General features: G+C 42.0%; 1 protein-coding gene across 1 annotated transcript in view; it reads left to right on the forward strand.

Annotated features, from left to right (window-relative positions):
• The window catches only part of FOCAD (focadhesin), a 175,828-nt gene that overhangs the window by 71,686 nt on the left and 76,990 nt on the right, over positions 1-27,152 (forward strand). The window contains exons 16-21 of the mRNA XM_015408559.1: positions 13,717-13,851; positions 15,512-15,562; positions 18,945-19,028; positions 20,502-20,640; positions 22,608-22,796; positions 24,037-24,158. Of these exons, the coding sequence (XP_015264045.1) occupies positions 13,717-13,851; positions 15,512-15,562; positions 18,945-19,028; positions 20,502-20,640; positions 22,608-22,796; positions 24,037-24,158 (720 nt within the window). The remainder of the gene's footprint in view (positions 1-13,716; positions 13,852-15,511; positions 15,563-18,944; positions 19,029-20,501; positions 20,641-22,607; positions 22,797-24,036; positions 24,159-27,152) is intronic.

Here is a 27,152-nt window from a genome sequence, read left to right on the forward strand (position 1 = left end):
TATATGCTTTTTTTCTCTTTCTCTTTCCACCTTTTCTTTCTCTTTCTCTTTCTCCTCTCCCTCCCCATCTAAAGTTAAATATCATTATCAATATCTGTTTTTACCCCTTTTGTTTTTATTTTTGGCAGTCTCGTTTAATGTTAATACAAAGCAAATTTGCACATTTCCCAGTTAAAACATGTGGGTTATATTTGTTCATGTTTTGTGGCTCTCAACCATCTGATGTTTATTCTATGTGGCTCTTACCTTAATGTTTTGTGGCTCTCAACCATCTGATGTTTATTCTATGTGGCTCTTACCTTAAGCAACTGTGGTCACCCCTGGTATAGTGGCTAAGAGCGATAGGTTCTAATCTGTAGAACCAAGTTTGATTCCCCACTTCTCTACATGAAGCCTGCAGAATGACCTTGGGCCAGTCTCAGTTCTCTTAGAACTCTCTCAGCCACACCTAGCTCACAAGGAACCCTGTTGTGGGGAAAGGAAAGCGAGGCCATTGTAAGCTGCTTTGAGACTCCTTAGGGTAGAGAAAAGCAGGATATAAAAACCAACTCTTCTTCTTCATGCTAAACCTTCCATGGCTAGGACTTTTCTGGCTTACCTCTTTACTTTCATTCTCATAGCTTGAAAATCATGGATTTAAGGTAATGGAACAGATGCAGGTAGTTATCTTTACAATTGTATTTTAATCTTGTTTATTACATTTACATCTTAACTTCCTTGCGTGGAATTCTAGAAGGCTTACGTAAAATTCCCAAGAGGTCTTTCTTATGAGTATCGACTGGAGCCAGGTATGCTTAGCATACCTCAGATATGCAGAAGATACCACTCTAATGGCAGAAAGTGAAGAGGACCTAAAGAGCCTCTTACTCAGGGTAAAAGAGGAGAGCGCAAAAGTGGGCTTGAAGCTCAACATCAAAAAAACTAAGATCATGGCATCCGGCCCCATCACTCCTTGGCAAATAGAAGGGGAAGCTGTGGAAGTAGTGACAGACTTCACGTTCCTGGGATCCCAGATCACCGCAGACTGTGACAGCAGCCATGAAATTAAAACACGCCTGCTCCTTGGGAGGAAAGCGATGGCGAACCTAAACAGCATGATAAAAAGTAGAGACATCACCCTGCCAACAAAAGTCCGCATGGTCAAAGCAATGGTATTCCCAGTAGTCATGTATGGCTGCGAGAGTTGGACTATAAGGAAGGCCGAGCGCAGAAGAATAGATTCTTTTGAACTATGGTGCTGGAGAAGACTCTTGAGAGTCCCTTGGACTGCAAGAAGAACAAATCAGTCAATCCTCAAAGAAATCAACCCTGACTGTTCCCTGGAAGGCCAGATAATGAAACTGAAGCTCAAATACTTTGGCCACCAAATGAGAAGGGAGCACTCACTGGAAAAGACCCTGATGCTGGGAAAGATTGAAGGTCAAAGAAGACGGGGACGGCAAAGGATGAGATGGTTAGACAGTGTCAGCGATGCAACGAACATGAAATTGAGCAAACTTCAGAGGACGGCGGAAGACCAGAAGGCCTACCGTGATCTGGTCCATGGGGTCGCGAAGAGTCGGACTCGACTGTGCGACTGAACAACAACAACATGCTTAGCATCAGGACGGCTGCCACATCATCTGCCCTCAGCCCATACTTTTTTATGGCATACAACCTCCACCCCCACAAGGCAGCTTGAACCCAAATCAGATCAGGGGTTATTAGCAGTTTCTCCATTCAAGTCAGTGAAAACAGTTTCTGCTTAGGTCTTGGTCAGTGGCCATCATAGGTCTGAAGAAGAAGAAGAAGAAGAGATTGGATTTATGCCCCGCCCTCCACTCGGAGTTTTTCTGAGGGCAGTGACAACCCTCACAAACGGAAAGGATTGTGGAGGTTTTGTAAAGCAGAGCCTTTTCCCATGGGCTTTTGATGACTCATGGACGGAGGACAGAGGTCAGTTACTATGATAGCCTTCTCCTTTCTATGTGCATTGTATTGTATTTCTGTGAACTGAGATTTTAGCTAGCCGTAAGCCATTTTCGAGTCTTGTCGACTGGGAGAGACCATGATACAAATATTTATACAGTGAAACAAATAAGTGTACATTGTTGTGTCTGCTTTGGAAGCAGTATAATAAATACACTTGTTTGTGGTATGATACTTAATCTATATCTCATCAGATTATCTTAAACTGTGGCTGAATCACCTGATTTTTGGTGGGAGAATTTTATTGGAAGTGATTGGTGTAAGAACAAGAAACCGTTCTTTTATGTTGCTCTAGATAATGCCAGTGATATACTGTATGTCAACCAAAGTCTAAGAGCATTCAGAGAAAAGATCAGTTGCTTGGAAATCTGGGGAAGTTTTGACTTTGTCATGTGCTACTATGGGCAGGGGCTGGCTACCAACAGAGAAGCCGAGATCCCTGGCTGCAAATCACAGTTGGTGAATGAATGTCGCCAAGCTGGAAATAATACTGTGACTCAATCTACATAACGGAGAGTGCCATTACACTGTTTCAGTGAATAAGAGTCTTGATTTAAGCTTCTGCGTTTCTTTAAAGCAATTGTCTTGAAACAGGGTTTAAATATGAAAGATCCAAGGGGCTCAGTGTCATGCTGAAGGATGTTCTATGATTGGTAGGCACCCATAGGAATGGAATATTTTGTTTACGGTATCAGCTATGCTGAACGGAAGAAATTCATAGTAGAGTAATTTCATTGGCACCAAACCTGGCATGATCCGGTCGCTATTCAAAGCTTTTTCTTTTTTTGCTGTCATGTCACAGCTGACTTATGGCGACCCTGTAGGGTTTTCAAAGCAAGTTTACTTCGTGTCTAGATAATACACACAGAACGAGGGAACATGTAATGGCATTTGAGTCCCTCTGCTTCATGGAGAATGTTGTATGACATTGTGCAGATGAATGTACAAATCTGTCTGCCACCAAAGGGTCAGTGGTAGATCATACGTGAAGAAGAAGAGATTGGATTTATACCCTGCCCTTCACCACCTGAAGGTGTCTCAGAGTGGCTTAGAAACTCCTTTTCCTTGCCCTCCCCACAACAGACACCCTGTGAGCAATGCTCCCTCCAAGCTGTGGAGTCTTGTGAGCAAAAATTCTACTTTGTGAGCTACTGGCATTAAAGTTGTGAGCCAGTGATTTGGCTGCTGCATAAATTAGTTTGCTCTGGAGCCATCCTTCCCAAGCTGAGACAAACAATGTGTGAGCTGGAGGCTAAAAACTGTCAGCTAGCTCACATTAACTCAGCTTAGAGGGAACACTGCCCGTTAGGTAGGTGGAGCTGAGAGAGCTATTACAGAAACTGCTCTTTCAAGAACAGTTCTGACAGAACTATGGCTTGCCCAAGGTCATCCAGCAACTGCATGTGAAGGAGTGGGTTCTCCCAGATTAGAATCCGCGCACTTAACCACTACACCAAACTGGCTCTATTATATTAATATGCTTATTATTATCTATTATAATTATCTTATTGTCTATTATAATAATATGCTTATTATTAAGTGCTGGGGTGAGTAGGAGTCAGAGCAGGGGTGGTCTTAATGATTCTGGGCTTCAGTGATTCTGAAGTGGCAACTGTTCTGAGACAGGGGGTGGGAATATTGGGGGCGGCCAGTGGTGACAGCGTAACATTTCCATGGAAACCCAGAATGGATATCATGCCTCTCTAGGAACTGGCAGAAACTCTATGGTAGAAGGACTGACATCACTTCTAGGTTTTCCTTGGATGTGATGTCATATTGCAAGCCTTAATCTCCATGTAATTTTTTTTTCTTCCACTGCTGCTCTGAGAGCTGGGGTTAGGGGATCCTCCACCCCTGGCCAAGGGCCTCGTAACCCTACTTTTGAGATCTAAATAGGAATCCACCCCCTCTGTTCACTTTACCTATTAATCAGTTATTTATTATATTTATTTATTAAAACATGGTTCAAGGCATCTTACAATAATAGTTAAAACATTTCCATTTAAATCAGAATAAAATAAGAAACCCCAAATCTTTCTTCCCCCCATTAAGAAGCCTTCCATTCAAACCCTGTGGCCTGGGCTTGTACAGCAAACAGCGCATTCTTTTCAGCAAAAATCTGTTTCCAAACAGGACATTCTGAACTCTTTTGGTTCTTCAGATGGACAACCCAAAGGCACGCTTCCTTAGGCTATAAAAATAAGCCAAATGGTTGACATCTGACAGCCCTTTAATACTACTCTAGAATCTGCATCTTCTGCCTGACTACCTTGCCCTGTTTAGCAGTAGTGCCATCTCTACAATGCTTTATCTGTGGTTTGCTTGCAGCCCATCGTGGTCTTGATAGTACAGATTGATAGGGGGGATGTGCAGTAGGGGAGGAAATATGAGTTGTCTTGTGGGTAATAGCATATTTTTGTTCCTTTTGGAGTTCAGTTAGAATTACCATGGAGTTCAGTTTTGGGCTCTGTATTTCAGGGAAGTTGCCAAGTTGGAGAGGATTCAGAGAACAGCTTAAGATATTTAAGTGTCTGGAAGGCAAATCCTAGGAGGACAGATAGAAGGAACTGGTTATACTTAACCATGGGGAAAAATAGATTAAGGGAAATACAGTGACAGTTTAAAAAAATATCAAAAGGATCTCATACAGATGAATGAAAACAGTTGTTCACCATATCCATGGAAGACAGGAAAATAAGCAGTTGCCTGCATTTATTAACTCACAAATCAGATATGATGGAAGTGCAAAAAATCCAATGAGTCCTACATCAAATTTTAATCTCTGAATCGTCCAGTGTTCTAGAATGTGTATCTTGCATGTTAAATGTTTTCCATTGACTCATTCCCATCTCATATTATTCTAATTTGTCAAATATTTCAGCTGTAATATTTGACCATAGATTAGTTCTGAATCTGCATAAATTTTCCATCTTTTGTTTTTCTTTGAGAGTGTTTATATTTGGTTAATGAAAATAGCAAACCCAGAATTACTACTTTTCCTTATTTTGGCAAACATTTATCAATTGGGGGGAAAAACCCTTTTCCCATACTTTTCCTTATTTTGGCAAACATTTATGAATTGGGGGGGGGGGAAACCCTTTTCCCAACTTTCCTAAAAAATTTCAACTGGAGCAACAATCAATATTTGTCTAATATGAACAATTAACTACTGTATATCTAAACAACATCTGAGAAATCCTCACATGCAATGATATACGCTTATTCAGGCAAAGGTTAATTGGTCTAAGTTTAATACAATCCCTAGTGATGTCTTTAGATTTAGCAACTTCTATATAAATTCATTCTGAGAAAATTCACTGAGTCATGGTCTCATAGGCAGGTCAGTTATATCAATGCATTATCAAATAAACAAATAATTATCAAATAGATTTTATGTTTGGTTTTCCTGAAATAATTTAGAACCATCTGATCAGACTTAAATGCAGATTGAAAAATGGATCAAAATTCATTAGTAATATGTTAAATGCTAAATAGAGTTAGCCCACCTGCCTGCTGTGGGTTTGGTCATTCTTGATACTAGCCTTGCACTTACGTGTGACAGATGCCACAGTATGATCATCGATATGTTCACAGCGAGTAAGCACAGCAGCATCTTTCCATGCTCCATATATTATACCAGCCCTTTTCCTGGATGGATCATGCATTTAACTGTCCATGCAGATGGTTTACCTAGGAACAGTTAGGATTGTTTGGTGTATAGGGAAATGCCTGAGACTGGAAGGGTTCCTTGTGCAAATAAAATGCACTGTCTGTCACTCAAGGACAGAGCTGCCAAGTTCTGTTGACTCCCTTCCAGCTGAAGCCATGTATGCAATATCCTGGGCTCCAGGGGGTCTCAGAGTTCCCGGGAACAGCTTTTTCTGGGGTTCAAGGATATGAGCTAGGAAAACCCTACTGCATGAGCAGAGCTCGGTTTGTGTGTCTCTAGAATCAATCCAATGGCTTGTTTCCCAATGATAATGTCTACAAATGGAAGTGAGGGCAATTTTTACTGATTTCCCCTCCCACTGTGGATCTTGGATTTGCTTTTCACATTGTTTCTGGGGAGTCTTCTGCTGCATTTTGGGGAGATTGTTGGGATGCAACTGGAAGGAAAGGCAGAGAAATTCCATTCCATGAATGGAAGTGCCGTGTGTTACTGGATTTTATCACTGGGATCCCAGCCACAGCATCTGAGAAAAAAATGTGCTGAGAGAGGAGAGAATGCCTAGGAAGAATGTGGTGGATGTCTGTCTGGAAAGAGATCTCATAGAAAGTGGAGCATAATTTGTTGCTTATTTAAAAGATTTGTATCTGCATTTCTCTCTGAAAAACCATATCTGAAGCCAGATTAACTTGGGTCAAGGACATCCATGCTTCTTTCAGCTGTGGTGCCGGCTTCCATTGCCTCCCATTTGGCTCAGTATAAAAGCTTGCCATTTGCATCATGTTTAGGGAGAGCGTACATGAGAGGGGGGAGGAATGGGCTCTCAGGGGTGCCAGCAGGGTGCTGCACTGTGGGGAGGGAATGGCACCCGCTACCCCCCCCAGAAAGTAAATGGGGGGTGACCTGGTGGAGGGGGAAGCGGGGGGGGCAGGAAAGACTGAAAGAGCTGGGTAAAAAACACAAAATTCCCATGGTTGACAGGCAGGGCGTTCTGGGGACTGCCCCAGGAAATAACAAATGGTTCAGGTGAGCATGCTTCTAACCCTCCAGCAAAGAAACATGATTGGAGAAAAATGTGTGTGGGGGGGTTTGGCTCCAGTTGTCTGCTTGGCGCTCACAGTGGCTCAGGGCCAGAGAGGAGCAATTGCTGTTACTGAAAACCAGATCCACATAACCCTGTGAGACACTAGTGATCTTGGAGTTGCCACTACAGGGCAATAAAATGATGCAGACAGCCAATGCTGAGTCAATACAATACGGGAATGGCTGTGGCAAGCAATGCAGACAAAAGTGAGATGATTTGGGACTGCCAGCACAGCGGCAGGAAAGTCCAATGCAGATTGAACCAGCAGATGCGGAATGAGATGCAGACAGAAATTTGTTAGACGATGTGGGGTCAGTGGCACAACAGCAGGAAAGACCAATGCAGATTGGACCACAGGAAGTTGGATATAGGTGTTGCTAGCTTCCAGAGCAATTGTATTGGATGTGATGCAGTTGATTCAATAGCAGCAGAGACCAGTCTTCTTCATCTGTTATTGCCTTCCAATGGGCTATATCTTGTGTTCTTTTTTCTTCAGCCTGAATCTTTTGCCAATGACGCTAGAGGTAACCAGGGGACTGGCATCCTATTAGGAGGTGCAGTGTACTAGGGAACAGCTGTGGCTACTTCTTCAGTAAGCCTGAGGGCCAAACAACACAATACATTTTTAATGGGTTGGGTCTGGGTTCCCTGGACCCAATTCACTTTTCCTGTAGCCACACTGGAACTGTGGGAGACATTGATTTAAAACCTGCAGAAGCCAAATTCAGCTTGGGAGTATGGCATGGGTGTTTCTACCTTACTTCCTGTGCCATTTTCCTGAGCTGAAACAGCACTTAAGGATAGTATTTGCCCTGTCAGGGAATTGCACATGCCAGCATTCAGTGCAGGTGCAGTTTCCCAACAGGGCAAATGACACACCTGGGCCATTTTGGGCTGGGAAAATGTCATGGGTGGGAAGGCAAGGAATCCTCCTGCCCTGCACCATTTTTCTGAGCCAACTTGGGCCTTTGCGTTGCTTCCGAATTGAGTCCCCACGGCGAACTGATGTCTAGCATACGGCTGTGAGTCCCCATGGCAATCACACTGTAGACACGCGACCTGTAGTGTAGAGGTCTAGTTTTTTATGGTGCTGATATTCAGGGGTCATTTCCTGCAGGAGCGCACAGGAGCGGAGCTCCGGCAGTAAAGGAGAGGGAGAGAGAGAGAGAGGGAGGGAGAGAGGAGAGAGAGGAGAGAGAGAGAGAGAGAAACTATTCTTAATTGAGCCTGGGCAGGTGTTTGAGAAACAGCACCATAGGTGAGCTAGTTTGCTTAAGACTTATATACATGATTTGAAAGACTGGGGAAAGGGTGACATATTAGCTTTAGAATTACAATGTATTTTTAATGCTTCTATAATTTCACATGTAGTGTAGTTAATTTAAACTAATATATAAATCATTTTACTATTACATATGAAAGTATAGGTTAGTATATCAAATATGTTAAAATTTATTCTGTCAGCAGATCCCCCCCCCCCCAAAGGAATACAGGAATTTATAAAACCTATAGGTAGCTTGCACCATTTTCGAGGGACATATGACCTTTCCTTATACACATCAGGGCGTTCTAATGATAAAATATTGTGCACTATGCTATATATGTATTTTATACTGCTCCATGTTTCCTTAGAACTGTTGAATGGCGATTACTGCAAGTACTAGCATAGGCTGATTGCTTCTATTTGCATGAATGCGTAGTACTGTATTGCAGCTTGATTTTAAGACCTCCTGCACTAAACCTTACAAAGAGTGATGATCGTCGCTCTGAGACGAAGTCCTGTACAATTTGCATTTTTTGCAGTTACAGAATAAATTGATCTATAGTTCTTAATGCGGTTATGATGACCACTCTTGAGTCCTAGAAGATTTCTCCCTCTGTGTTCTGTAAATGAATTAGTCTCTAATTCCTGAGAATAGTGTTTTTGAAAGTGGGGGTGGAGAAGTGTCATTTTCATTCAATGTATAATCAGATTAAGTTTTAGTAGCTGTCAACATTAGTTATGCTGGAATTGTATTCAGGGATCTGCCTGTTTGTTAAAAGGGCTTAACTAAATAGGCATTCCTGAAAGCATTACAGAGTTTGAAATTGTCCCTAAAAGTGTATTTACAGCCTTGGTAGTGGCTGCTTAATTTGGCAATGACTTTTTGATGCCCTGTATACTGATTAACTTTTTCCCAAATTAAAAAAAACAACCCTTGCTACAGAGCTTTTCATTAAGCCACTCTCCTTGTGGAATGAACTTCATAAGGGTGCTATCAGTTCATTTCTTTGCACAGACAGATATTTGATTCTCCCTCTTGGCAGAGGCATCAACAACTTTGCTTTTGTAATTTTGTATATATTATGAAACTCTTGCTGGCATCTACTTCCTTTGAGCCTGAATATAAACCAGATGTGTAACTGTAATGTAGTCTTTCTCCCTTTAGCTTGACCCTTCATTTCAGTTTTTGAAGAATGAAATCTATATATTTTCCAGGCAATTTCACTCATCCTCTCTCTGTTTATTCATTGCCTTTATAATACAGATCTGAATGGTGATCAGCAATAGTAGATAACCAATCCAGGCAGCATTCTGAAGATCTGGTAGCAGAGTCTGTGAAAGCTGAAATTCCAGTAGGGAACTTTGTGCACTTCTGTCAAGGAAGGACTGCATGGAAATCCATTGAAGTCTTTATTACAGTGGCTTGCTCCCTGCAGAGATTGAGATCTTGGAAAAACAGAAGGAGTGGAGGGGAGAATGGGGGCATTAATGCCTACCAAGTAAAATATTTGACTGAGAGGTCGAGTTCTTTCAGCTATGATTATGTGCAATGTCAACGCAGAGCCAGCATCAGCAATACTAGGGGTGTGCAGTTGGGTTTTTTTTACCGGTGTTTTTTGGTTTCAGTCTATTGGACTCCCAAAGCTTCAGGATTCCCAAAAAATCCTGGTTCCAAATACTGGTATGGTTTTCAGATCCAGGATTTTTCAGAAATTCCGAAATCTTTTGGGTCCAATAGACCCGAGAAGAAAAATACCAGTAAAAAATAACAGCCCGATCCTGGGGCTGGCTTGTCTTCTCCTGCAGACTATTTTAAACCGAGCTGCAGGAGAAGTCAGCTAGATCCAAAGGGGCAGGGAGCTCTCAGCTCCCCACCACCCTGGCTGATTTTTGGACTGAGTTTTGCAGTCCCTTTAAAGTTTAAAGGGACTGCATAAGCTTGCCTGACAAACAGCTGAGAGGCAGGAGCAATTTTTTGGTTTTCCCAAGAAAACCCGGATATATTTGGGAAGCTGAAATATACCTGAATAATACCAATATGGTATTATTTTTGGCTCGGGTAAATCTGAATGCACATACCCTACCTTGTATGCTGTACAGGACCAAGTGTTTTTCTCAGGGCATACTGCTGCTCTTGCCCCTTGCACAGTCACTTCCTAGCACTCCACTGCCCATGCTCCCTGCTGCATGCACTGGGGAAAGGGCTTCAGTCAGCTGTGAACAAGGGCAACAGCAGTACTTTTGAGCAGACAAAGGACAGACAAGCAGATGGGAGGCTTGTGGGTGGGAGGGAAGAATGGTACAAACAAGGATCTTGGTGGTAGGTGGAGGGTGAGGGGGGGGCTGTGGGAACACTTTGCTCATGGCCCCCGAAACCTGGAACCATCCCTGGTCAGACGTCCACAATAGCAGGTCGGTTTGATACCTTGTATATTTCTTTTATATTTTGAAAGGTTTGAAGCAAAGCTTGAATGTCATCAGTGACATCAGTACTGTCTTCTCAGACTGGCAGCAGCCTTCCAGGGTCTCTCGTTGAGGCCCTTCACATAACCTACCACCTCATCCTTTCAGCTGGAAATACCAGGGATTAGACCTGGGACCTTCTGCATGTCAAGCAGATGCTCTGCCACTGAGCTATGGCCCTCTGTTCTGCGCCAATGAGGCTTCCTCTGGAGATCAGTTGTAATTCTGGGAGAATTCCAGGCCCTGTGTAGAGACTGGCAACCCTAATTTAGAGAGTACCTCTGTGAGATGAATGCTTACATTTTAACATGATCATAATGTAAAGCCTGTCCCTGTTTCTTAACTGTATCTGAATGGTTATCATCAACAGTGTATAAGAGGGATAAGAATAGATATTTTTCAGCTTGCAACTTTTGACTGGCTCTGATAAACCTTGTTAAAGTTTCGCATAGGTGAAGTTTGAAGAAGTACGAATTTCCAGGAGTGTGGAAGGAGGAGCATCAGCAGTCATTAATGTTTATTTTTTTTCAAAAACACAAAATATCCCATTCTAAGAGCAAGCTTTTTAAACTGAAGTTTTCATATCAGCAATTAAGAGGCCTCTTTTCTTGCAAAAATTCTTAGGACCGATCATTACTCTGGGTGGGGTGATACAGTCACTGCTCTCCCTCACCCCACTCTAGCCCTGCAGGCAAGAGGCCTAATCACTAAACACATGCCTCTTCAAGCACACATGCTGGGATCCAAACAGCTACTTTAAGTATAGCTAAAAGTGTACGTTTTACCCTGTGAGATTTTTTTAAATGACATTTTTTGCTTTAAGTCCCATTAGAAAGTGGAGGTCAGGGGGCTGGAGGGCCTGCTGGCTCCCCCCCCCCCCAATTAATCAATCCAGGTCCCATAATTTCTTCCCTTGACTGGGTTTGGTGGGAGAAACTGAGATTACACTTGATTAAGTAACACGATCCATTAGCTAACTAATGGATATGTCCAGGTACAGTTGGATTTGTTGAAACTCCCTCGATTTCTGTATTTTTATAAATTTCACGACTTAATACATGATCGTATGCCATCAGTGCATATTTATACATTTCCTAGTCGAACGTATGTTGCAACTTCCTGAACTGTTTCATTCTAAAAGCACACTCTAGAGGCTCATCCCAGAAACAAACTACTTCACTGTTAACTTACCAAGCTATAACTTTTGTGGCTAATAGGCACACACTTTAGTTTAATAGTTTACTGAGTGCAAATGCTCTCTCTATATATAAAACAGGATTCCCACCCCCTCTTCTTTTAAACCAAATGATGAGAGTCTTAAAAATCTTGCTGTGTTGTGGTTGCTGGAACCAGTCTGGAATTCTATATTTGCTGGTATGTCAAACATGTTCCCTGGGTTGGAGTGGTTTGTTAATGGTGCCTATGGGTAGGTCATTATCCTGAATTTGTCCCTGTATAGGCGTAAATATCTCCACCAATCAAGAATGCATGCAAGCCATTGGTTCTCATACTTGCATGGTTAAATCTAGACGAGGGAGGCACTTTCAGTCAAAGTTTAGACCTTCCTATCCAGGTAGTTCCTTTGGGTATTTCATATGCATTAAACTTTTGTGTATTTGTGCACACTTAAAGTGAACCTGGTTAGGGAATGGGTTGCTTTAAACCTCTTAATGCTTTATACTACTGTGCACTAGATTGTTCTGCCTTTTCCATAGCTTCCACAGATAGTTGTGTGTTGCTATGTGACTGTGTTTAAGGATGGTTGTGAAATATGGTTCTTAGCCACAGTTCAGATGGATTGTTCTTCCTGGCCACAGCTTTTTTATGTAGTCTGCAAGCACCTGATGTCCGGGTACTGTTGGATTTGTTGAAACTCCCTCAATTTCTATATTTTGATAAATGACGCGACTTAATACATGATCGTATGCCATCAGTGCATATTTATACATTTCTTAGTCGAACGTATGTTGCAACTTCCTGAACTGTTTCATTCTAAAAGCACACTCTAGAGGCTCATCCCAGAAACAAACTACTTCACTGTTAACTTACCAAGCTATAATTTTTGTGGCTAATAGGCACACACTTTAGTTTAATAGTTTACTGAGTGCAAATGCTCTCTCCATATATAAAATAGGATTCCCACCCCCTTTTCTTTTAAACCAAATGATGAGAGTCTTAAAAATCTTGCTGTGTTGTGGTTGCTGGAACCAGTCTGGAATTCTATATTTGCTGGTATGTCAAACATGTTCCCTGGGTTGGAGTGGTTTGTTAATGGTGCCTATGGGTAGGTCATTATCCTGAATTTGTCCCTGTAAAGGCGTAAATACCTCCACCAATCAAGAATGGATGCAAGCCATTGGTTCTCATACTTGCATGGTTAAGTCTAGACGAGGGAGGCACTTTCAGTCAAAGTTTAGACCTTCCTATCCAGGTAGTTCCTTTGGGTATTTCATATGCATTAAACTTTTGTGTATTTGTGCACACTTAAAGTGAACCTGGTTAGGGAATGGGTTGCTTTAAACCTCTTAATGCTTTATACTACTGTGCACTAGATTGTTCTGCCTTTTCCATAGCTTCCACAGATAGTTGTGTGTTGCTATGTGACTGTGTTTAAGGATGGTTGTGAAATATGGTTCTTAGCCACAGTTCAGATGGATTGTTCTTCCTGGCCACAGCTTTTTTATGTAGTCTGCAAGCACCTGCTTTGTATTGTCCTAATTTTGATAAATGGGACTACCATTGTAAACCTTCATTTTGCATTTCACCAGATTCTGCTACCTGATGCATAACAATCAGTTATGTTTCGTGTACTTTCATACAGTTCAATTGATCTTCGAGCATGCCATTATGACCAATCTAACCTCAACCAATATCAAACGATGTCTATTTCCCAAATATAATATTTGCTTATTTAAAAAAGGATTATTCCGTTTTACCATCCTGTTTGCATTTTAGAATGTTGTAATACACAGCATAAAATCTACCCAGTGCTAGTTAGAGTTTGGCAACTAGAAATACCTTTTTTTATTCCTCTTTATCTTAAAACGTTGCCCTAGGACACGAGGACCCACTAGAGGTGACTTTGTAGTTGATTTTACTTAATAACATACTTGCAGGACAAGTAACTCACTTGATTTCCTCACCATTTTAGCTCTGTATAAAAATATCTGGTTCACCATCCCACATCAAGATACAGAGAAGTGCATTCATCAAGCACTAGGCTATGGATATTTTTGAGCAACGTAATTGCACCTTTCATTCCTCTTCTAGGTTGTTTGTATTCGCTCTACATGGAATGCACTTTCGCCAAAGCTGAGTTGTGACACCCGACCACTCATTTTGAAAACACTGTGTGAGCTGTTCTCCCTGGTGCCTTCGTTAACAGTGAATTCAAATGAATATGAGGTATGTGTCTTAGCCTCAAGGAGTGCCACTTCTTCATGTGTGCATTAGATGCTACCTGGCATTTCAGAAGTGTTCCTATCATCTTGGTTAATATTGAATGGCATTCCACTTACACAGCATTTCAGCAAGTGCTATTGTTATTATTAATGCCTCAGTCGGGCCACTTAAAGGGTAGCAAGTGCTCACCTAATTCAAGTATGCTTTTAAAAGCTGTTCTTCAGATGTAAGAGTGTTCAACTACATAACTGAATGTTTCAATACAAAGCAGACCCATTAAATTAAATTTCATTCATGTTCAGTTTCTCTGTCATATTTATAGTTCACTGTTCCTTCAAGGAGGTCTTGAGGTAGGTAAGGCTGAGAGAGAGAGAGACAGTGCCAGAGTCACTCTATGAGCTTTCATGGCTGAGTGAGTATTACAACCCAGGTTCTCTCTAGTCCTAGTTTAATGCTGCAGCTACCATATGATGGCAGTGGCTTCAGTCCTTGTGTCTATGACACACATTATACATATGTATCTTATGCTTCCAGTATCAGTATTTAATACCTTGAAAGGAGGAAGAGCCACTTAAGTTGGAAGAAGGCTACTTGGAAGATGGTTGGATCTACTCTAGTACTTTATGTATTCCAACACTTTGCTTGTTATACAGGTTCTGGGTCTGACCCTGGATGGACCTAAGTTTGAATTTAGTCACAGGTTGCAAATTAGGTCTAGCTGATGCATTCATAAAAAAGTAGTAGCCATGGGCTGCTGGGAGAAATAAAGAAAAAGTATTTATAACTTCTGACAGCAAGTTGTTCACCTCAACCATTAGAAGGTTCTTTGCTTAAAGAAAAAAACCCATGGAGATGAAAGGCCATTTTAGCATGAGTACATTGCTTGAGAAGCCACAAGCTTGGCTAATGAGAACACTCAGAGTACATCGCTGGAAGCCCCTTTGGTGCTAATTTACTAAGGCCACAATGTCTTCCACTAATTTAGAGCAAATGCAATGATTATATTCCTGTTTTTCTTCTGAGTATTGTGTATCAGCAGCTTAACCTGCTGTGTCTTCTCACAGGTCAAATGTTAGCTATGTTTGAGATCTGCTTTCAGTGCCACCTGGCCATTTAATAGGAATACTACCATGCAACTGTCAAATACTTAACACAATTATTCTACCTCCTCGTTTCAGTGGAAATATGTGGGTAATGTTTTCATAAGTGACTTACATGAGTTTAACAGACTTTCACCACTTTCGTCCTGTTAATGTCATTGAGACCACAACAATGTAAATGGGGTGTGAATAGCCCCTGTGGGATCACTTAAATGTCAGTTATTTTCTCAGAACAAAAATGACACTTGCTTGCATTTTTATCACACATCGTTGGACATTGGCTTGAAAGTGTATTTTTTGACCTTTGAAATGCCATTAGCATCGTAAGACCCATTGGTCTGTGTTTGGAACCAGGCTAAATTGCTCGAACCATTCCAGTTGCTACACACTGACTTATGAAACCCGTTGGCAGTTTTGGAAAATGCTAGTCCATCATGGCTTATTATTGTAGGACACCAAGAGGCTTCGCCTGAATTTTCTAAGCTTTTGCTTAAATAAAAAGACATTGTATATCCCTGCGTTGCATATCTCTGAGTGATTTTATCTTTTTCTAATTTTAATAGAAATTTAAAGCTCAAGTTGTCAGCTTCCTGTGGAGCCACACACAAAGCAAGGTCAGAGACTAGACAGGCTTGATGGTTCATTTTGACCAGCTATGCTTTCACTCTGATGCCCAAATTGGACAGCACTCAAAGGGGACCACTGTCGCTAAAGGGCCCATTTGTGTACAGTCAAACATTACTTTGGTAACATGGTAATCTCTGATCACATGTGTCAAATCATGCTTTCCCTCCTTCCCCTGCCAGTGCTGCTTTCCCTCAAGTTTGATACTTTTGTATGGGGAAGGAGCATGGTTCTTTTGACTGCATGTATTTGCACATTAGTTTGGTGATGTGGGCTTAACCAAGAAACCTGGGGGGGGGGGATTGTTTCCACACTATAAGAATTGCGTATTTTGACTGGCAGTATAAGGGGCTGTGGTGGCTCAAGTGGTTAAGACGCTGAACTGCAGACTGGAAGGTTGGTAGTTCAGCAGTTCGAGACCTGAGTACCGCATGATGGAGTGAGCTCCCATCTCTGGTTCCAGCTCCTGCCAACCTAGCAGTTCGAAAGCAAGAAATTGCAAGTAGATAAATAGGTACCACTTCGGTGGGAAGGTAACAGTGTTCCGTGCGCCTCGGTGTCTAGTCATGCCAGCCATATGACCATGGAAATGTCTTTGGACAGCGCTGGCTCTTCAGCTTGGAAATGGAGATGAGCACCACATCCCTAGAGTCATATTCAACTGGCTTTCGAGCAAGGGAAACCTTTACCTTTACAATAACAGTATAATCCCTGGATTGGGTTTATGGAAGTGCCTTGTTTCTTGCAATGTTTTTGTTTTGTCTGTGGTATGTTTAGTTGTTGTATATTCCCCCTAGTGTTTATAAAGACAGCAGCTGATCTCTAGAGTGGCACTATTTTTAGAAACAGTTATGGTTCAGAAAACAAAGGCATGGAGGCTGATTTTCACCCTACTGCTCTATTCCAAATACGTTTTTCAATTTTATTTTGTTCTTCCATGCCTTCTTGACTTTACCACGCCTCTTTACTCATATTTCTTAACTAGTTCAAAGTTGGGGATGCCATTTTATCATGGGGGATAGCTGGAAGTTGTTTACATACTTTATATCCCACTTTTCTGCCCAGTAGGGACCCAAAGCCAGTTTGGTATAGTAGTTAAGAATGGCGGAGTCTAATCTGGAGAACGAGGTTTGATTCCCCACTCCTCCATATGAAGCCAGCTGGGTGACCTTGGGTCAGTCTCAGTTCTTTCAGAACTCTCTCAGCCCCACCTACCCCACAGGGTGTCTGTTGTGGGGAGAGGAAGGGAAGGTGATTGTAAGCTGCTCCGAGACTCCTTCGGGTAGTGAAGAGCAGGGTATAAAACCAACTCCTCCTCCCTTCCATTTTATCCTCACAACACTGTGAGTTTGGTTAGGCTAGGAGTGAGTGACTGGCCCAAGGTCGCTTCCATGGTAGAGCATGCATTTGAATCTGAGTCTCCTACATCCTTGTCTGACACTCTAACTACCACACAACACAGGCTGCCTCCTTAACCGCAGGCATTAGAATGCTTTGAGGGCTTGTATGTATATTACACACCATCCTTGTGGTAAATTTTCTACTTTCCAGCCATATCATTTATTATAACTCACCATGAGAGTCTGAGCCACCATTTATTATAATTCACCATGAGAGTCTGAGCCTTCTCAGTGGTGGCTCCATTCTGGTGGAATGAGCTCCCGGAAGAGATCAGGGCCCTGCGGGACCTCTTACAGTTCCACAGGGCCTGCAAGATGGAGCTCTTCCACCAGGCCTTTGATTAGGAGCCACAGTAAACATCTGAGAAGTGACCCTGTGCCCTGACCTACAACTCACTGCCTGGGTCCACCGCACATACAAATGGATCAATTGAGCTGGTGTAAGAATACCATCATGACGATCACCTAAGCAACACTGTTTAATCTGACATTTCTGATCTCGCACTTTATTTGAACCCTATTCCAGCATTTTAGAGTATTAATCTTAATTGTTATGGTGTTTTATGAATTCTTTTAATTGTATTTATATGTGTGTTTTTATGTAAGCTGCCCTGAGCCTGCTTTGGTGGGGAGAGTGGGGTGCAATTGGAATAAAATAAATAAATAAATAAATCTCATGAATATCCCCACCAATAATCCATTTTCTAGTGAGGGTGGGGAAACTTTCAGCATGCCTTGTATGATGAATTGTATCAGATGATACAGGTAGGAATGATAACTTCACTGTGTATAGGCCCACTGAGTTTGTGAGGCCAACAAGGAATCATTGAGCGAGGGCAGTTGAAAGCTTAACTTTTTAGCTGAGGATGGGGAAAGGGGCATTGCATTTTGACTTGAGTTTTCCCAGCTGTATTATTTTGTCTGCTTCAGTAAATTACAATGCTTAATTATTTTGCCAAGTATGTAAAAACTGCATACATGCAGGGCTATTTTTGGGCAGGAACGCACAGGAACGGAGTTCTGGCTGGCTTCAGAGTTGGCCATGCCCACTACAGCCAAAACCTCTGCGTGTGTGGCTACAGAAGGAAGGCCTGGAGAGCAGCAAACCCCCCCCAGTGACTCCAAGGCAGGTGGGCCAGGGGGTCCCTGGAAAGATCGGGGAGGCATTTAATTGCCTCCCCGTGCCTTCCCCGGCCTGTCCAAGGGCTGGCTTGCCCGGGCTCCCCGCAGCCGCAGGGGCGCAAAAGGAAGACAGTTTAAACTGCCTTCCCTTCCCTTCAAGGGGGGGCTTGCCCGGGCTCCCCATAGCCACGGGGCGCCCGGGCAAGCCAAGGGAAGGCACTTTAAACTGCCTCCCCTCCCCTCTAAGGGCCGGCTTGCCTGGGCTCCCCACAGCCACGGAGCCCCCAAACAAGCCAAGGAAAATATGCTAATGAGTTTCTTTTGTTGGGTGTGGCCTATTATGCTAATGAGTTCCTGCTGGGCTTTTTCTACAAAAAAAGCCCTGCATACATGAATATACATGAAGCTATTTTCTGCTGAATCAGGCCCTTGGTCCATCAAGGTAAGTACTGTCAGCTCAGACTAGCAGCAGCTCTCCAGGGTCTTAGGCAGAGGTCTTTCACATCACCTACTGTCTGGTCCTTTTAAATGGAGATGTTGGGGACTGAACCTGGGACTTTCTGCATGCTCTTCCACTGAGTCACAGGCCCTGCCCTAACTCTTGTGTATGTCTATAAAATATATAATCTGAACCTCAGTCCAGAGGTCATCTCCCTATAGCCTATGTACAGCATTATCCCCAGTGCCTACAGAAAACTGTATGCAAGTTTATAGGAATTCACTGTTTAATTCACATCCACCTTCTTTGAAATTGTTGTGCTTTTTCTCAAGTATTAGTGAGGAGACAGAGGCACCTGTTTCTTTGCTCTTATATAATGTGGCATGTGCTAGCCATATTTTTCTTGTTTAGGATCCTCTTGTGGCCAGCTCTGCATACAAATCTCTTTCGGAATTCGATTCTGAAGATCACACCATTCTTCATCTTCCTGAACAGGTAGACATTGATATTGATGTTGAATGATAACTTGTCAGAAATGCAATGAAATGGGGGAAAGAAAATTATCTGGAAACAGATGTTGAAAGAAACCAGTCCTGATTTGCTTCTGGATTTCCTAATTATGAGGAGACTGGAAATTCTGGTAAAGGTTTATGTGACAGAAGGGAACTGCAGTATTCTCATGAAGAGATTTCTGAGAGCACTTTTTTGAACAGGCCAGCATGAGGATGGAGAAGATCAAAACAACAAACTGAAACAAAACCATACCAGTTGTGGTAGCAGCCTTTTCCTGTACCTCTGGGCTTAGATTAAAAACGTAAAAAAAGTGTCCCTCAAATAGCAAATTCTAAACTTGCAGCTTTTGTAGATCCAGATCATTCACAAGATGTTTTTTGAACGTTGAATGAGATTCCCATATTGCAGAACTAAGGAGCACCGTTTCAGACTTAATAGAAGGTCCAAGTAAAAACAAGAAATTAATGTATGTGTGGGTGACCAATATTAAAAAGTTTATGTGTTGAAATACTTTAAATTTGAATTGGAAACAACAGTGGCCTGTATCAAACCATGCCACTCCTCCTATAGAATGGGATTTCCATTTGAGGAAAAGGGTGTGGTGATTTCCAATGGACGACAGTCCTCCTTTCAACCTTATACTTTTCCTGAGGGTCTGCTGATCCCTTAAACCAAATTTGGGGAGACAGTGAGCTGCACCCTGATCTGAATAGCCCAGGTTGCCCTGGTCTCATCAGATCTCAGAAGCTAAGCAGGGTCGGCCCTGGATTGTACTTGGATAGGACACCTCCAAGGAAGTCCAGGTTTGCAATGCAGAGGCAAGTAATGGCAAGCCACCTTTGTTCATCACTTGCCTTGAAAACCTTGCAGGGTCGCCATAAGTGAAGGCACTTTGGCTTAATGGCACCAGTGGGCTGCAGCAAAAGGAGGAAATGGGCAAGCCTTGATGCCTTCAGTTCACAGATGGTTGGATACACACCAGAGTATTTTAATAGCATTTGTCGTGGTCATTTTTATTTAATAAACAGAATAATAATGTGTGGCCTGAAAGACGAGTGTAGTAGCAGGAGGAAGATAGGAGAGAGGATGCCCCTCATCTCTGTAAATTGTACACTTGTCCGTACTGTGCTGTTGTACTCTTAGCCAATATCTTAATTGTTTTAGTTGCACCAAAGTCTTATGTTGAAAGGTCATGTAGTCATGTCTGATTTTGTATTGGAAACTGGCTAATTGATGCTGCTGTCAGGCATGATAAAGATGATGAGTAGTACACTGATCACATGGCAGCAAAGAAAAAGCCATAATTTGGCTCCCCAAAATGTATAGCATTCAATTGAGAGGATTTCTTGCCCTAGTTTGGGCTTAACTGAGACAACTTATTTCCTAGTTTCCCATCATGTGGTATACCTTTTTCAGTGTCTCTCTTTTTCATTGCTGTCTTTCTCACCTGTACAGGCAAAACCAGAACTGAACCAACAAGAAGATGTGGATGTCAATGAACAGGAGGAGGAGGAAGAGAAAGAGGTTGACCTTTCTGTTCCTGGTTCCTCATATGTAAAATTATTGTTACTCACACCTCCTCCAGTTTTACCAGGTACATGTATTCAGATACTAGTTTCTCGTTATGTATTTTAATATCATTTTGCCAGCATATAGTAGTTTCTTGAAATTACTGTTAAATGACCAGATTAGAAAGTAATGTTTTATTAATACAAACTCAGGTGTACTAAATGGCTAACTTTTGATAAGGGAAGTTTCACAAACATTAAAGAGTTAAGCATCAAAGAAATATGGCAGAAACATAAAACATAATGGTTGGAGCCAAAGAGCTGCAAGTAGAACTCCTCTTGTGCCCCTCTTTTTCCCTGCCCCCCCCCCCCTGTGGCTCCTGAAGGCAGAGAGACCCTCAGGAATTGTGTGAGGTGGTGTGGGGGTTTTGCAGTAGGTAAGAGGAAACAGTGCTCTTGTGCAAGTGCCCTTCTGTTAGTAGAAGTGGCAGTTTGGATCCAACCCAGTCAGAGGATATAGCAAAACATATCAAGGTTGTTTACTCTGGGCAGAAAGCTGAAGCAAGTCTTTTCAGAAGCAAGTCCCATTTTAGTCAGTAGAACTTACTTCCGAGAGAGTGTTCCTAGTACTGCAGCCCTAATGTGTTAATGCTGTTTGGAAGAGGAGGCCGCACGGCAGAGGCTAGAAAAGGTTTGTTGCCACCACATAGAGGAATAACTTTTATATTTATTGTGTTATGAATACTGTTGTTACCTGCCCTGAGCCTTGTTGCACAGGGGAGGGCAGGCTATAAATCCAATAAATAAATATAAATAAGTAAATTGTGTTAAGTTGTCTCAATTGTCCAGCAGATAACGTGAAACAAATCCTGTGTAAACATGGACCAAACCTCCCAGATATATAGCTCGGATATCATATAGTGCCAACAAAGCCTTGGTTTTGTTATCACATTAATTTTTTTCAGTCTGGCAAGCAGAACTGGCATCACATTTGTGGGAAAACTCCCCTGGTTTCCCGTAAATATTACTTTCACGATGCCCCCCCCTCCCGCTGTTAAAAGAAATGAAAGTAATGATGAGGGGGAAAATTGAAAGTGTTTGGGAAAAGGAGTTAAAAATTACAAAGGCGTTCCAGAGTCGTCCTGGATTCTGTTAACTGATTCCATGACACTTTGTGTATGTCTGGTTTACAGGAGTGAGGGGGTGCATGGTCTTTCATCCCCAGGCTTGCTGCAATTCATAGGAAAACCAGCCATTGTATCTGGTAGAGGACAATGTGCATCAAAGCCATGGGCCTAATGTGAAACAGTTGTTGTTAACTCCTCCCCCACCCTTTAAAAAACTTTTTTCATTATATAATAAAAAGCACTAACAGGCTCTTAAACTTAACAGAAATTTCTGGGCTCTGGCAGTTCATAGTGAGGAAGAAGTAACGGTGCTGGGGACCCTGTCCTGCGGGGCCACTTTGCCCGAGCTCCTACATTTGCTTTCACAAGTGTAGCCCCATTTCATTAATATTTTACAAGTACAGAGGTGAACTCAGCCAGAGTTTAAAAGCCCCAGCTCTGGCGTTCTTGATCTAACTTTACCTATCAAATTCTCTGAAATATTTGTTTAGGTTGCTGTATTTTGAGTGGCAAGAAGGCTCCAGTGGCTGTGAGTGGGGTTTCTTTTCGGTGTTGCGTTGGCCAAGGTAAAGGTCCCTTCTACTCCTGTCATTCCATAGTGGTGACCTAGGCCCAAGGATCAAACAAAGGGTGCATTGATCAACATATAAAACAGCTCTGACTGCTTGTTTTTTCTTCTGAGCTTGAACATCTGACACCATTTATTGAAGGTTTCCTGAGGTGACGTTTTGAGTGGGAGGTGAATGTGGAACTTGCTCAGGAGTTATGAAAACCATGACCTTCGAGCTGTCAGCTAAATAGGGAGTTACCACTTACTTCAGCATAACATTCCCCGATAATAGCTGTGGTTCCAACATCAGTTGGGTGGTTCTGGTTTCCTCAGTCAATCACCTTCTTGTTTTCTTTCCATCTCCCTTCCCCTCAAGCATTTGAAGAGTTTGCAGCATCCCTGGTGAAACAGGAGATGGCCAGCATGCCTCGTGGAATATACCATTCCGCCCTGAGAGGAAGTGCTGTTAGGTCAGATCAAGGGAAGACTGTATCAGGAGTCCCAAGCTTCATGCTAAAAATGTATGAAAGGAACAAGCAGCCAGGGCTGAAGCCTGGCCTTGCAGGTGAGGTTCTCTTTGCAATAGCAAAGTAAATGGTAAAAAATCTTGGGAATGAATGAATGGTGTATTCCCCAGTTCCTTAGTAAATTTATGTTTTGTGTTATGTGAGGCACTTTTTGAGCCAATTGTTCTCCTCTCCTTCCACAACTGTTTCTACTAATCTCAGTGGTTACTGGCATTGTAGCTACGGATGCATGTCTCTGGCAGCCCCAGCAAGTGATTGTCTGGCTGTAATAGGAAAAGTCACCCTCAAGCCACATCCACATATCATGACTGGACCTTTCTGTCACATATAAGAGCTGCTCTTTCCCCACAGAACAGCAGAATTCCAAGGGGTTCAGGTATATGAGCCCACCATGAAATAGTCTCCTAAGCAGTGAAATAGTTGAGGAACCAATGGCATTTGGACAGAGATGAAGCAAGCAGTTAGATGGGGAAAGGATGAAAAAATCAATTGACCTAACTCAGTTTTCTACTCTGCCGCAAATGTTGCTGGGTGATCTTAGGCCAGTTACTCTCCCCCAGCGTAACTTCAAAAGAGGTTGTGTGGAGGGCAAAATAACATGACACTCTGAGTTTTTGGAGAAAGGATATGATGAAAATGTCTCGATTGACTAGGACTTGGATTGTTTAAAAGGCCACTTGGACCACAAAAATCAGGGATTACTTGTCCTCTGCATTGCTTTCCTGGCAGTGGCTGGGAACCAGAACACTTGCAAGAGTGAGGGACTTCTGGGACTTCAGGTCTAGTGAGCATAGGGATGTGGAAATGCCATTTCTGCTCACTCCCATCACTGGTGATGGACTCTTTCAGAAGGAACGGAAGCCAAGAAGCTGAGAAATATAAGAAATCAAGGAGCAGGGACAGTGTGGGAGTATGGAAGCAAGTTGAGAAGGGCTTTTATCCTTCCTGCTTTCCATACTGAGGTGAAGCCCATGGGTTCTGGCACTATTACAGAATGTGTGGTCCATAAAATTGCTGCCCTTTATACAGTCACTTTTCAGCTTTTTGCTTCCTTTCTTACATCAGTATTGTATTTGCCGGCAGTTCTTGTATTATGCAATTGCCGGCAGTTCTTGTATTATGCAATTGAATTGTCAAGGTGCTTCAAATTCCTATTCTTCAAAATCCTGTTTCTGAATATTAATTTCCTCTTTTTTTGGGTTACCATTACAGTTAAGTCAAAACAATGAACTTCAGGTTGGTTGTTGCCAGTCATCTAATGTGGTGTTTTTCTTTTAGCCGGCATGTTGCTGTGTTATGATCTTCCAATCCATTTGGGCAAAGATGGCAAACCTATCAGCCGATTTCTAGCCAGTAGGGGGCGCAATTTCCAGCAGATATTAATTGCTCTCATTCATGAGGTAAAACATTGCTAGTTTTCCTTCCTTTTGTTATTCTACATTATTTCGTTTCTCAACCTGAGTTTGTGTCTGCTAATTAGGAAATAGTAGCTGCAAGCTGTGTAATGTTGTAATTTACTTTTAATTAAGTAAACTTGCTGTGAGGAACAATTAAGTAAAACGGGACGTATAAATACTCTAATAAAATACTCTCTTTGCTGAAATGTTTTCTCCGAAGATCATTGGTATAAATTGAAGCTGATGCTCCCCCCCCCCCATTGAATTCTTCTTAACAGTTCGCCTGATCTGGTTACAGTGCTGTCAAATTGGGCTTGTCTGGAAAACAATTAGAATATAGCAACCCAGGGAGTGACCCTTACCTCCTCGTTACTGTAATAATAACTGAGCATATCTCTTAGCCCAGAGTGCTGGGAACAACTAATTACATTGATGTATGTAGCTGATCGTGCTAAGGTTTTGTAACTTTGGAGCTTTAATGTCCTGTATGAAATGTAGTTGGAGGTGGAGAATAAGCAATGAGCATCATCTAATTAATCATTATAAGTGAGACCTTGTTATCAAATATTTTCATTAAACAGAGCAATGCGGCAACTGATCTTTGGAAACTGCAAACAGAAGGAATGCAGGCCGGAATGGGGCCTTGTGAGTGTAGATATGTTGGCATCTTAAATATGACTGCAAAGCAGTATGGGAGGTGGCATATATTTCCAGAAGGCGGCTCTGGTCACACACCGTAGATATAAGTGATAGCAATATTTATATCTATTCTGGCTTTTATTTGACAGCCATAACAACAAAGTAGGAATATTTCATCTGTGTAGGGGTGAAAAGAATGTCTCTGTTAATGTTTCTGGAACGACATTTACTCAAAGCTGAACATACCTTTAGGGTACTACTACATTTATGAACCTAAGCAGCCACGACTGGTGGAATGATGCTGTACTACATTACTTCCGTGATACTCACCTTGCTTTATTAAAATAACAGGTACTCTGTAGCCAGGCTAAGTCACAGTTATTGAAGTCTGTTTAGGGCTAATGGAGCTACTGATGAGGGCAGAACTTTCCAAAAGAGACGAGAGTAATTCTAAATAGGTCAAAGGGGCCTTTCATCTTTGTGTGGAATTACGTATCACAGAGGATATGTGGTTGCTGCTGAAAACAGAAGCCCTGCGTCTTCCCCTTTTCTCCATCATGATGTCATGATGTCCCCAACATCACTGGTTGCTGTTTATGGAGCCCATTCATTTTATAACATGGTGGTGTCCCATTATGCTTTCAGTGTTTTTGGACTTAGGGGGAAGGAAGGAGGAAAATGGAGCTGCCGGTTTGAGTGGCAGGTACATGTTCTCTATAATGTTGAGTTCCAAAATAACTGAGCCACTCCACTTTTGAAATAGTCCCATTACAAAAGGGATCATGTCCATAATAAAATTTTCTGATTTTGGGCAAAAGAACATTAAACTGAGACTACCATTCATGGAATAGTAACATTATATAACAAATGCAGATCTCTGTACAAAATAGACACATGTGCTTTTATCATACATTATGTGACAAATACAACACACTAGTAGTTTTTCTGCTCAGAAGGAATATCCCGTATAGTACAGTGCAAGTGGAAGGCTGAGTCAAATACAGCTGGTGCCCCTCCATGTGTTAAATGTGGCTCACTGAGTGATGCTGTCTGATTCCCATGTTGCCAACTCTAGAGGAAAGAGAGAGGCATGAATGAGTGTTGACTGTGACAGAACTTATCTGTTGTAATGTAGAGTGTGGGGTTTGGCCCACCACCTTCAACTCCCTTGTCAAAATGCCTTTCAGGCAAAACTAGTCACTGACCCAACTCAAACCTTATCAATGTTATACACCTGGCTCCCAGTCAAAGCCCTTAATCAGTACACTTAGAATCTGCATACTCTTTACAGTTTTCTTTTTCTTCAGAGAATTCTTGGGTTTGGTTTACATTAGTCTTCATTTCTATGGTTTCCCCTCCTCCTTAGAATTACGAAAGGTTTATTCTTTACCTCCCAAAAGGTGCACATCTGTCTTTTTATTCCACTTTCATAACCTTTAAAATTTGTGTTTTGTCTGGTGCTGTTTTTCTTTATTTATTTGATTTTGACTTGGCAGGCACTCAGAAAATTCATGTACATTTTTGTGTTAACGTTGAGACTGAACAAAAAATTGAGAAAATAAATGACAGAAGTATGCCTTGCGTATGTCCTGAAAACTCAAAAGTACAGTTCATTATTATGTTGTGCACAGTAATTTTTCTGTATGGTAGGAGGAGTTAACAGAAACCATAATTTCCTTGCTCCCAATATTAAATGGCTCAGTAAAAGGTAGTTGAAATGCAATTTTACCCTTATTCTGTTTTCTAACATTTCTTTGGCAAGGAAGGGGAAGGCAACATCTGGTAACTGCAGGCATAAAAATTTGTGTGCAGGCTGTAACTGCTTTTGTTCCATTTGTTTCCCATATCCTCCTGGGCTTCCACTGCCATTCTCCAGGGGTTATAAAATCACTGCTTTATCAAAATGAAAGTGAGGTGAGGAAAATGCATGTACACTTGATAAGCAGTTATTTAATTTTTGGAAGGAAAAGGAAATGGCATGAAGCAATGTATGCTGATGCTAGGATTTTGGAAGCCCTACAACAAGGCATCTTTGGTGGGACTTGACCCAAAAGCAGGGTCCAAGTATTTGGCGGGGGCAGATACGTTTTACTGGTGTTGAGGGGGGGCATGACCTGGTCGATTTTTATATTTTGAAAATGTTTCTTTCATGTCTTACAAGATTCTTAAATAAAGAATGAAATAAAGCTTGTAACAAGTTTGTACTGGGACCAGAAAAATGGTGATAGGTCTTGTCTGGAAAAGGCAAGGTGGTATTGCCAGCTGGGAATTCTTTTTACCTATGATCTTCTTGCATGCTCCATGCAAAGTGAGAATGGAGTACAGATGAGGCTGTGACTCCTTTCCCAGACTTGCCCT

Source organism: Gekko japonicus, unplaced genomic scaffold (genome assembly GCF_001447785.1).
Source record: "Gekko japonicus isolate JY-2015 unplaced genomic scaffold, Gekko_japonicus_V1.1 scaffold1344, whole genome shotgun sequence".
NCBI lineage: Eukaryota > Metazoa > Chordata > Lepidosauria > Squamata > Gekkonidae > Gekko > Gekko japonicus.